This window comes from Leguminivora glycinivorella, chromosome 11, assembly GCF_023078275.1.
Source record: "Leguminivora glycinivorella isolate SPB_JAAS2020 chromosome 11, LegGlyc_1.1, whole genome shotgun sequence".
Taxonomy (NCBI): domain Eukaryota; kingdom Metazoa; phylum Arthropoda; class Insecta; order Lepidoptera; family Tortricidae; genus Leguminivora; species Leguminivora glycinivorella.
The window spans coordinates 11883306-11895727 of NC_062981.1; the positions used below are offsets into that span (position 1 = coordinate 11883306).

Genomic DNA, 12422 nt, shown 5'->3' on the forward strand with positions numbered 1-12422 from the left:
ACATGTGTCTACTCGTATCTTTTAAGAAATACTTAATGTACCTACCCATTTTTATAATATATTTTCCACGTGCGACGCCGGGGTGGGTCGCTAGTTACTGATATGTACCAACCTATGTTCACATATGGAGCAAATCTGCCAGTAGCGCGAAGTGGAGTATGTCACACGTATCAAGTTATCAACCGGTCAATCGCAGATAGCGTTCATAACAGACCTCAGGCCACGACCAACTAGATTTGTTCCTCTAGATTACTACACCGCGTTGGCAAACTAGGTACTCATAATTTACGGGTCACTTGATATGTTTTTAAATAAAATTACACGCTCTAAAATCGTTGTCGTAATATGTAACGCAGCTACTAATGGGTTAAATTACATTTGTTAATTATTTTACTTCTGTTTTTTATAAGAGCTATTAGGTACAGTCAAGTGTAAAAATATGGGTGTACACATCTTACTCAACAACAAAAATATGTCCCATAGCATCTTAGGCCGGTGTAATAAGAGCGTTACCATATTAAATTTATGAGACGATTTTTTCGATACATATTTTTGCACTTGACTGTACATATTAGGTATGTACAATTGTACATTATGCGTATGTAGTTAATAATTTAATTAGCGCATGATAGCCAACATAATAACAGGGGTATTTATTATGTAGGTAAACACTAACTACAGTGATCGGCAGAGGTGTTAGAAATAACGAGGTTATTTAAGCAACAGTAAGTACATATACCGTAATTCATAACATAAAACAATCAATAAAAATCTGTTACGAGTATAACAACTACGTAGAATGAAATCCATAAGAATAACAGTACTGCGAAATTCCGATCAAAATAAAATGTGGAGGCGAACCGATCAAATGTTCAAAGAATTATTTATTTTGTTATTATAAAATGTAATCATCAGGAAGCCCAAAAAGGCTTGCTTAGCCAATTTAAACAACCGCGTTAATTTGCATAACACGGGTGATCACTATGATTTGAACTGGTCTATACTAACACCGCGGTGTCGAAACGTCGTCCGACTTGCGACACACTTCGAAAACTCACCTATACTGCGCTTACTCGGCAAATTTACTGCTTAGATTGAATAACGTCTTATTAGGTAACCGATAAAATCTTTTAGTAAATTAATTAACCCGATATGACTTGTATCTTTCAATCGTATTTCTGTCAACGTTGTCCATTTTGACATTGATAAAAACCATTACGAGTTAAAACTTGATTCTAACTCTTGTAGGAGTATTTGACCCCGATAAGAAAATGAAATATGGTTGTAACTTTGACAGTATAACCTGGATTCATTGACCCCGACTGTGTCTTATTGAATTTAAGCAGTTAAATTGTATCAGTGGCCGTCTGCCGTCGTTAATTCGATTACTCGGCATCGGGGAACACTTCGAAACAAAACGTTTTACTCTTAACCTCGTAAGGCCCAACCTATTTTTAGGACATTTATCGTAACGGCCCAGTGTCCTAATTTTAGGCACTTATACTAGCGGCCCAGACCTTCCACTTTCTGTAAAATCTAAAACCTGCATGTTTTTAGGTAAAGTCTTATTGTATACTTTAAAGGTGAGTATTATGAACAATATTAATGTAAAATGAGTCGAAAAAGAAATGTCCTATTTTTAGGTCACTGGGACGGTATTTATGAATGTGTGTTACTTTTATGTATACATTACATACATAAAAGTAGCAAGTATTTGAAATATTTTGTAGTCTATTCCTGTACATTTCCTTAAACTAAAGAAATAATGAAATAAAAACGAACATTATCGTATAATCATGTTTATTTAAGTAAACGTAGGAAGTATATTGCACTTAACCTATGACTAATCAAAACTTATATATGTATCTAAACATCAACAAAAAATCATCAAACATCGCGTCCACGCGATGACCTTCCCCGACCACGACCACGTGAACAACTTCGAGTCCTTGGACCTACACGAGAACGGCGTGAAATGTGAGATTCAGCAGATGCAACATTTCTGTTTCCAACCGGACTAGTAACTGTCTGAGTCTCTGGAGGCACTACTTCATTTTCATCTTCAGACGACGAAGATGAGGAGTGAGATGACTGAAGATAACGGCTTGAGGGTTGAAAATCCGCATCAAGTAAATCATCATCAAAATCACATAGTTCTAAGTCGGACTCGTTTAAATTTAAATATTTTTCTAATTCTGCAATATCAAACCTGTAACAATACAACACTAGGAATAACCGCCCAAAGTCCTAAATTTATGACATAGCAATAATATACTGCATTGCAATAACGACCCATCGACCTAATTCTAGGACATCGAAGTTTGCTCTCATCTCCTTCTCGAAATAAACCACAGCGGAGATAAATTTTAAGTAATTCATATAGTATAAAGCTTAAATAAGTATTTTTAATTAAATTTAAGTTAAAATAACTCAAGATTATGATGAAAAAAACGGATTTACTTACCACGTTTACGCGAGGATGCCATCTTCTCAACTTCCACGTGTCAAAGAACTGACATTTGATTATCAAATGTCAAACTGACAGCTCCATCAAGTGGCTGCGTTCAGTTCCGCCATATTTAAGACACAAACGTTTCGTTTCACGCAAATATTAGGGATCGGTACGTGTTAGAAGCGTATGACCTAATTTTAGGACCTTGGGCCGCTAATTAATAGATTTAAATAATAGCTTGGGCCGGAAGGACGACTTTTCTCAGTCCTAAAAATAGGACGTTGGGCCTTACGAGGTTAAACCTCCTCCTGACTCCAATTACGAAACCATTTCAGTTAAAATTTTATTGGTCTTTTAAAGGTTTTTGCGTCTGTTCCATTCCGATGGGGTTCTGTTAATATGCCTTTATAAACTTAAAAGCGGTAATGAAATCGAATTGATTAACAGAGCTCCTGATTGATTCTGGAAGATTGAGGTTATCTACAAGGTAACTTAACAGGAATTTGATTTTTAATAGGTACAGTTATGATATTACGATCAGTCAACCTTAAAGGCTACGATTAAGCCCCGCTAAATTTGTCGCGGATGTTTTTTGCCCGGTTAACTGGTTCAAATTCTCTCCACGTGCATCACTCACTGTACTCAAACATGTGTCATATCCAAACCCGTCGACTACTCGCTACGTGCTGAATTGACAATCGCTTTTTAATGCAAATTTGCAATAGTCGTATTTTGATGCTTCAGTCTAATGTTATAGAAACATGGGTGGGGAATAAATTGCTGACCAATTTGTCGTATGATGTTAAGTTTTCAGGTCACGGCAATTCATTTCTTGGCACGTGTATAGCTTCTGACGTGACACGCTGTTGGAAAAATAATGTGTAAGTATGTTGAGCCTGCTTTCTACTTCTTTTTTACATGTTATAATATTTAATTAACCCGTGGAGCGCCCTCCCGCCTAGATTATATATTAGTAATGGAAACTGTGTGTCTATAAGACACTCCACTTAAAAATTGACCGAAGTAAGTAGGAGAAAGACCAATTGGCAAAAAGGTCAATCAACTGTATCTAGGTAGAATGGCGCTATTGATTCTGATAAGAGATAATGTCGGAAGTAGTCTATCGTTCAGTTTTTGGTCGATCCTATTAAGAAGCAAAATAAAATGATTAGAAATATTTTCAGTTTTGCAAACAAGCCTGTGTTAAGTTACCCTAGATAGAAAGCAAGAATTTAGCAAGTGCCACTTAGTATTAAAGTTTCAAAATGTTTAAATAGTTGTAAAACATAATGGAATACCGCCTGTGAAATACCGCCGTCACGACGCTTAAGAAACTTTAGCACGAGAAGTTTCAAGTTTCCAATTTTCACGTTTAGTAGCAAGTACTCGTGGATCAAGGTGCTAGTAATAGGTGTGATCAGGAGTTAAGAAATAGGTCGGTCTGATACGGTTTAAAATGGTTTCGAGCTATTTACGATATTATCCAATTTTCTATTCCACGTCCATTACATGAATAGCTCCAACAGAAGACATATTGTGCGTGACTGGCACTGCGGCCACCGCACGCGATGCCGAGGTAGATCTTTTGTTACATCGCGTCGCACTCACAATAATGTTTATCAAGAAAATACCACTGTTACAGATACGAGTATATTGCAGACTATCTTGACTGATATTAGCCTAGTCATGATCTTTAATATAATGATAGTCATTAATAATAGCCCGCGTTCATTTGAGGATATGCAGCGTTCTATTAACCTCGATATGATGTATGATTCCAGAGATCCTTTTGTTTGTTCAAACGAAGATTGATTTCTGATATTAAGCACAAGATTTTAATCAATGCCATGGTACTTTCATTAGATGAAGAGTTTCTTGATAGGGTCACAATGGGCGGGGCGTGCCATGCGATACCTACTGCTTTCGGCGATTGTTGATCTCTATTGTTAGCTTTTGTTTATGCAAAGGTACCGTTGGTCGTCCCACAGTCCTCAAGGTACGCTTTGTTTCACTAAGTAATTCGCCCTCACTTTAACGAGCATGATAATCTCTTTTCGCCACTCTTCTTTGTTTGTGCAGGACTGAGATAGTTAAACAAAATATCGTTCAGTTTATGGACCAGTATGTGCTGTACTTTGGATGAATTTCTAATTTTACATACCTAATTGTCATTCGGGAACAATATAGTCGATCCTCTAAAGAAAAACGTGCCATAGCATTTTTCAAAACTTTTAAAAGTCCTTGGATTGTGGGGAAAACACATCATTACTTCAGCGGCATCTTTAGCAGGCTTTGTAATCCTATAAAATTTTTCAATAGGTTTCGTTTTGGGATCCCGTATTTTTCCGTATTACCTACACGCTGTTTATAGACATCATAAATGAAATAATAAATAACCGTATGTAGGTACCTTAGTTTTTAACTGACTGAATGTTGAAATGATTTAATGCATGAGGAGATTGAAGAGCATTTAAAAACGATAATATTAATTTTATAACTTCGTCGTAAACAAATTATAACGATGTAATAAAATAACAACAGGAACCAACTTTTGATAGCTTTCTAGTCAGTAGGCTTAGTACAGCAATAGCATCCCTCATCGCTATGCCGCATGGTGCGCGCGCATTAGCCATGCGCGGTGGGTCGTCGCCGGCGCAACTACCATCGATTGTTTACACTCGTACACATCAGCGTCAAGGTCAAGAGACGTGAGAAACTGTACCCTATTACTACATTAATATAAGGTTGTACTACGATGAACAGGACGAGTACACTCGCGGCCACACAAACTGACATCGATATGCCCATTTCAGGAGTTCAGTCACGATCGCACGCACTGTAGCACGCTACTTTAGAAGGGGATATCGCCGTTGACCGATGGTTATGACGATAGAATAACTTTGTATAGCTTAATTAGCTCATGAATACACAGAAGGCGAATATGTAGGTATCTAGCTGACGAAATTATTATAAAATATCTATTGTGTTTAGAACATTGGAATGCGACTAGCTACGGTGCTGTTTAATTTAAATTTGTGAAGAGTACTATAAAGCAACTAGTGGAAACTAAATGACCATAAAAGAGTACTGTACTTGTAGGTAGAACAGAAATTCATGATTATAAGCAATGTGTTATCGATGACTATTGTAGGTACCATTTGTGTTACAATCGGCTTGTTAAATAGACCCTGCTGGTTTCTTCTATTAATTCTTATCAAACGCAACTCGATAGGCATCTACAATCTTGCAAACAAAACATTTATTTTCTTAGCAAAATCATATCTATGGTTATGAAATTATTGCAATGGTGGCTCGGTGGCTTTACGTAATTGCTTATGGTTTAGCAAATAAGGATCACTGCAATGAAGAAATTTAAGATCATGCTTGTAGACTACAACATTAATAATATGGTAGACATACTTAGAACGATAAGATCATTGGCAGTATCCCAGTGCTTAGATCTTGATAAGCTAGGTTAGTAATGGCCTAGAAAAACTAGAAGTACTTAAGCTCTCGTGTAGAAGAAAATGTTATTGATAGATCTGCGAGGATCATAAAATGGCTGTAGGATAGAACTAGAGTCTAGACTGGCGCTGTGGCACTTGTTTCTAGCCGTGGGTAAACAGGTTAAAGATGAAACAAGGTTAGTATTCAAATAATTTATAAGTTTATGTAGGTGTTTGTTATCCGACAACGGGCTGATTTGATTATGCATGCGCCGTGCACTAGTCATCCGGCCGTCGAGACGCCGATTGGGTGGGTCAGGGCAACATAGATTTTCATGTCGTCGTAATCAATAAATAAAAACTACATTATGTGGTATTTAAATAGGGATTAGGATCAATGACCGGAGGACATGTTACTGAGATTACTGTGTAATGCTATATGGGAAATTACACAGTTGTGTACATCTAGGGAATAAAGTGGTCATTGACAGTGTACACTGAGCATTGCACACAGTGACCAGTGAGCGATTTAGATGCTACGCCAAGGTTTATAATTGCAATCATTATATTTTTATAGGCTAATATTAAACCAATTACGTTCACTAAAGCTTTTTTCTATTAGGTAAGTTTATTGAACTTGCATTGAGCTAACCTGCAAAAATCTCGCTGCGTAACTTGTGATTGCGTCGTTGTCTGCTGTAGAATCAAAGCTTCATGACGTAATCTGATCGCCACTTAACCCAAGGGAACTAAGCTAATAATGTTTTAATAACCGAATTAACCTCTCAATGAAATGACGCGTCACGACCGACTCCGTTAGGGCCATTAGTTGATGGCTTTCTAGATACTGATTTAGTTCTTAAGTTTGAAAGGGACCTTAGCGGTGTAGTTTAAAGTTCATATTTCAAGTTGATGTCAAAGGGAGATAGAAGGCTTGGAAGCCGTTATCCTGTCCATCTGGTCTAATTGGCGAATGTTTTAGCTAATGTGGGTGCCGCGGGCGAATTCATAACAGTACACTGTAGACTGTACAGGGCACTATGAGTGATGAGTGTGACAGTGAAATGGTGTGCCGGAACCGTACTGCTACATATAGTTATTGATCCTGTCTGCATTCCACCAGAGCATTTTAGTGCCAACCGCAAGCAAAAAGCCAAAAATATTTGTATTAAATAATTGTTATGTTTAATAAGCTTATCAAATGATATCGTTCAAACACTACAACGAACGGTAGAAAGCTGAATTTGCAAAAAGAATCAAAATGCACGTGCACTCGTGAATTGAATCTAAATTACCTACATTTGAATTTTATATTTATTTAAACTTTATTGCACAACCAACGAAACATGTACAAATGGCGGACTTAATGCCAAAAGGCATTTCTACCAGTCAACCATTGGGTTAAACAGAGACATATATGTTGGTGCAGGAGAAATAATAGCTAACAGAGACAAATATAATCGTGACATCAAACATAAATTTACAAAACTAAGGTTGAATACTAATACTTATATAAATTTATATAAAGATAGACTAATATATATAATTACATATAGTACAACAGCATACAAGTGAACATTATTTGAATTCTTCTGCCAGAAGATGCTTGCGGAGCAGTCGTTTGAAAACGAGTTTGCTTGGGGCTTGTCGAATAGAGAGAGGGAGAGAATTCCAGAGACGGATTGCCTCAACGGCGAAAGAGTTACCTATTATTACGTAGAATACCTATCTCAATCGTTGCTGAAACCAACTCTACTAACATTGTCGCGTAGACGTTATTATGAGAACCAGTGAAAAATAAGAACAACTCTTAACTCTTAAATAACAGCTATCCTTTAATTGAAGAATAAAGTTTATCATTCTTGACAATACTACAGTCAGTCTTTGATACATAAGGGAGAAATGAAATGCATACCTAATAGCTTACACGCGTGCAGGCTCTCCTGACGGACTTTAATGGAATATCAATATCATATTATGCAAATAAGAGAGGACACTCGATGAACGGAGACCAGTTAATAATAAAAACTATCAATTTTCATACAAAATCAACATACATACATACATACAATCACGCCTGTATCCCATAAAGGGGTAGGCAGAACACATGCAACTACTAAAGCTTCAGTGCCACTCTTGGCAAATAAGGGGTTGAAAGAAAACGAAACTGTGACATTGCAGTGACAGGTTGCCAGCCTCTCGCCTACGCCACAATTTAACCCACAAACACAAATACAAAATCAAATTGGCATTATACCTCTAAACTCTTGGTCATTCACGATGAAGTACAAATTTGTCAAATCTAACTTTTAGTGGCATGTACTCATTACAAACCAATCCACGTGTCCTCCCAACTAGCAAAATAGTCTTGGATTGCGCACTTTATAAGAGTAGTGGGCTTATAGCACTCTAATATTTGTTTTAGAAAATGTTATGCTCTTATATTAGCCTTAGACAAGTTAGTACGCACTCTAGAACTCTCTGTCTCATTACTTAGTCTCATATGTGTATATAAGCGCATTTTATAATACTATTATAAGCCTCTTACTCCTACAATAACATTTACGTAGATTCATTGTTCTTGAGAGTAAATGTTCTTATAGTCCCCTTCTCTAAGTTTATTTGATTTTATAATGGTCCTAATAAATGCTCTTGTAAGAATGTCAGGCTAATATCTGCATAACATAAAAACACTATAAGTACATGCCTTTTTCATCTTATTCAAAACTATTATAAGATCAATAGCAGTAGTTTAGTAAGATATTAGAGCGATATTGGATCTGTGATATATGTGTACCAACTTATATGTATGTATGTGGGTACGCCTATATTACTTACTTATGTATAGATAGGGTAGTTATAACCATTCAGTCTCGAATTAAACCTCATACGAATCGAATCAAGTGTTTGTGTCCAATACCTAGATTCCAGCCCCCTGTATCCTGGACTTTATAGTGGCGACGAGACGATTAGAACCTACGGTCATTACGTGTGTTAGGTATTATAACTTCTTGTTGTGCGCGAGAGAACGATAACGCAAGTTTTTTTTTTTATGGGTGAGGCGGCGGCGCGAACAATGGCGGTCGGCAAGATACCGGAATTTAAAATTGGAACGGATAATTGGAGGCTGTACATAGACCGCTTAGAACAATATTTTTTAGTAAATGAAATTGAAACGACCTTGTATGTGCCAACGTTAATTACAGTGATGGGGGCTGAGTGCTACGAACTTTTAGTGAATTTGTGCACGCCCGATAAACCGTCAACCAAAACGTTCGCACAGGTGACGTCGATACTTGAAAAACATTTACAGCCTAAACCGAGCATCTTAGCTGAGCGTTTTAAGTTTAGACACAGGAAGCAAAGTGCGAACGAGTCCATTTCGGAATATGTGGCCGTGTTAAAGCGTATGTCGAAAGATTGTGACTTCGGTACTTGGCTAGAGGACAGCTTGCGTGATCAGCTGGTTTGCGGCCTGCAGAGTGAGACTATACGCCAGCGGTTATTTACAGAAGAATCGTTGGACTTTGCGAAAGCGTACAAATTGGCGGTCAGTATGGAGGCGGCGGAAAAAGACTCGGCTCTCGTGGAGGGTCGCACGGGACCGGCGAGTGGAGCGGGCACCGTGGAGTGCCAAGCGATGACCCCGCGCTGGGCGGGAGGCCAGGCGGGACAGCGCGCGGGCCGCGGGGCGCCTCGCGCGGGCCGGGGCGGCCGCGCTGGCGGCGGCGGCGGCGGCGGCGGCGGCCGGGGCAAGGCTCCGGCGCGCGGCGCCCAGCGGTGCGCGGCGTGCGGCGGCGCTCACGACAAGGCGGGATGCCAATTTGCACGTTACGTGTGCCGGGTATGCAATAGACAGGGGCATTTAAAGCGTATGTGCCCGAATATGGCGGAGCAATACGAAGTGCATGCCAACACTGTGATGAAGGACGATAATATGTTCAGTGAAGATAGTGATGAGGTAATTATTACAACTTTAAATCAGTTATCAGCTTTAGCATATAAACCGATTATTATAAAAGTGAACGTGCAAGGTTTAGATATAGATATGGAGTGCGATACGGGCAGCGCCGTTTCGTGTATAAGTGAGAAAATGTACATGGCAGTTTTTAATAAGTTAAAGATAGAAAAGTGTAACTTATACCTACGTTATTATACGGGTGAGTGGGTGCAACCGGTGGGTTTAATAAAACCATTCGTGCGTTTTAGGGGCGTAGAGAAACACTTAGATTTATTTGTTATACGAAACGGCAAAAGTATATTGCTCGGACGCCAATGGTTATATGAATTAGATATAATTAAGGGTTTGATTCCCGTGGCAGAGTACAGTGAAGTGAATAATGTCATAGATTATGATTTTAATTATAGCGCTTTCAGTTCCAGATTCTCTGAAGTGTTTGCGGACGGCCTGGGGCGGTTCAACGGTGGCAAGGTCAGCATCCACCTGCGCGCGGATGCCCGGCCCATGTTCCTGCGCGCGGCCGCTGGCGTACGCGCTGCGCGAGCCAGTGGAGCGCGCGCTGGACCAGCTGGTGCGCGACGGCGTGCTCACCCCCGTCGACCGCTCCGACTGGGCCACGCCTATCGTGCCGGTGGTAAAAAAAGACGGTAACATACGTATCTGCGCTGATTTTAAATTGACCTTGAACCGGGTTTTGGAGGTTGATCGTTACCCGCTACCTAGGGTGGAGGATTTATTGGCACGCCTGCACGGGGGAGAACGGTTTAGTAAGATTGATCTGTCGCAGGCCTACGCACAGTTTGAGCTGGATGAGTCAAAAAAATATACGGTAATAAATACGCACAAGGGTTTATTTATGTATAATCGCTTAGTATACGGCCTATCATCTAGCCCTGGGATATTCCAAAGACATTTGGAACAATTATTTTCTGACCTGCCGCACGTGGGCGTATTTTTAGATGATGTCATTATTACTGGTAGCAATACGAAAGCTCACGTAGACAACTTATATAAAGTATTTGAGCGATTGCAGGCGTACGGGTTGCGGGTAAGGAAAGATAAGTGTGCGTTCTTTGAGGAGTCGATTAATTATTTGGGTCATGTGATTAGCAAGGAGGGCGTCCATACGTGCCCGGATAAGGTAAGGGCTATCGTAAATACGCCCGCACCTAGCAACGTGACAGAAGTTCGAGCGTTCATAGGCATGATAATGTATTACGCGAAGTTCATAAAAAACGTTAGTACAATACTTACACCATTGTATAATTTGTTAAAGGCTGGAGCTAAATTTGTTTGGAGCGCGAGTTGTGAAGAAGCGTTTATCAAGGTCAAACAAGTACTAACTTCGAGTGAAGTTTTGGTACACTATTCGGGTTCCCTGCCATTGGTTCTCACTTCAGACGCGTCAGGGGTGGGGATAGGTTGCGTGATATCGCACCTCACACCGGAGGGCGAACGGCCGATCGCTTACGCATCGCGTACGCTCACCCCAGCCGAGCGGGGATACGCACAGATTGATAGGGAAGCGCTAGCCTTAGTGTACGGTATTCGCAAATTTCATCAGTATTTGTACGGTCGTAAATTTATATTGAGGACAGATCACAAGCCACTCACGTATATTTTTGGCGATAAAGTAGGCATTCCGGTGATGGCGGCGTCCCGTTTACAACGCCGGGCTATTTTACTGTCAGGATACAACTATGAAATTGAATATGTACCATCGAATAAAAATTGTGCGGATGCGTTGTCTAGGCTTCCACAGGGGGTCCAAGACCAGAGACAAAAACAGGATGTGACTTACCTTAATTTTGTCGAAGATTTTTTGCCTGTTACTAACGAACAAGTTAAAACGGCCACGTCACGGGACTTAACATTAAGTAGGGTGTTATCGTATGTGCAGTCGGGCTGGCCGACATCGTGTCAAGACGAGGAGATAAAACCTTTCTTATTAAGGCGGCACGAGATGTATGTAGACCGAGGTTGTTTAATGTGGGGTTACCGGGTTGTGGTGCCAACAATTTTGAGGGAAACAGTTCTTAAGCAGCTGCACGTTAGTCATATGGGCATAGTCAAGACTAAGGCCTTAGCTCGTAGTTACGTTTGGTGGCCCAATATTGACGCCGATGTGGAGGCGCAGTGTAGGCAATGTGAGACATGCGCCGCGGAGGCGCCTGCACCGGCGCACTCGCCTCCGAGTCCTTGGCCGTACTCGACCCACGTGTGGAGTAGACTACACGTAGATTTTCTGGGCCCTTTTAAGGGTAAAACGTTTTTAGTACTAATAGATTCGACTTCAAAGTGGCTGGAAATATTTGAAATGCTTAGGACGAACGCAGGAGCAGTAATTAAAGAACTAAGAGCAACTTTCGCGCGTTTTGGGTTGCCAAGACAATTAGTATCAGACCAGGGTCCGCCGTTTACCAGTAATGAATTTAAACACTTTCTTGACACGAATGGGATAAAACAGTCTTTTTCGCCAACGTATCATCCGGCGTCTAATGGAGCCGCGGAGAATGCAGTGAAATTATGTAAGCGCGCGATTAGCAAAGCTATTAGAGAACAT

At 40.1% G+C, this 12422-nt stretch overlaps 2 protein-coding genes across 2 annotated transcripts in view; one reads left to right on the plus strand and one right to left on the minus strand.

The window, feature by feature from the left end:
• The window catches only part of LOC125231275, a 229675-nt gene that overhangs the window by 30765 nt on the left and 186488 nt on the right, over window positions 1-12422 (minus strand). The window lies entirely within an intron of this gene.
• On the plus strand, window positions 8688-10372 carry LOC125231277. The gene is made up of 2 exons (XM_048136716.1): window positions 8688-9859; window positions 10276-10372. Exons 1-2 carry the CDS (start codon window positions 8951-8953, stop codon window positions 10288-10290), a joined length of 924 nt encoding a protein of 307 aa, XP_047992673.1. The 5' UTR covers window positions 8688-8950; the 3' UTR covers window positions 10291-10372.

Excerpts from the sequence above, each read along its gene's own strand:
- LOC125231277 (XM_048136716.1), top strand. The coding sequence starts at position 8,951 with ATGGGTGAGGCGGCGGCGCGAACAATGGCGGTCGGCAAGATACCGGAA.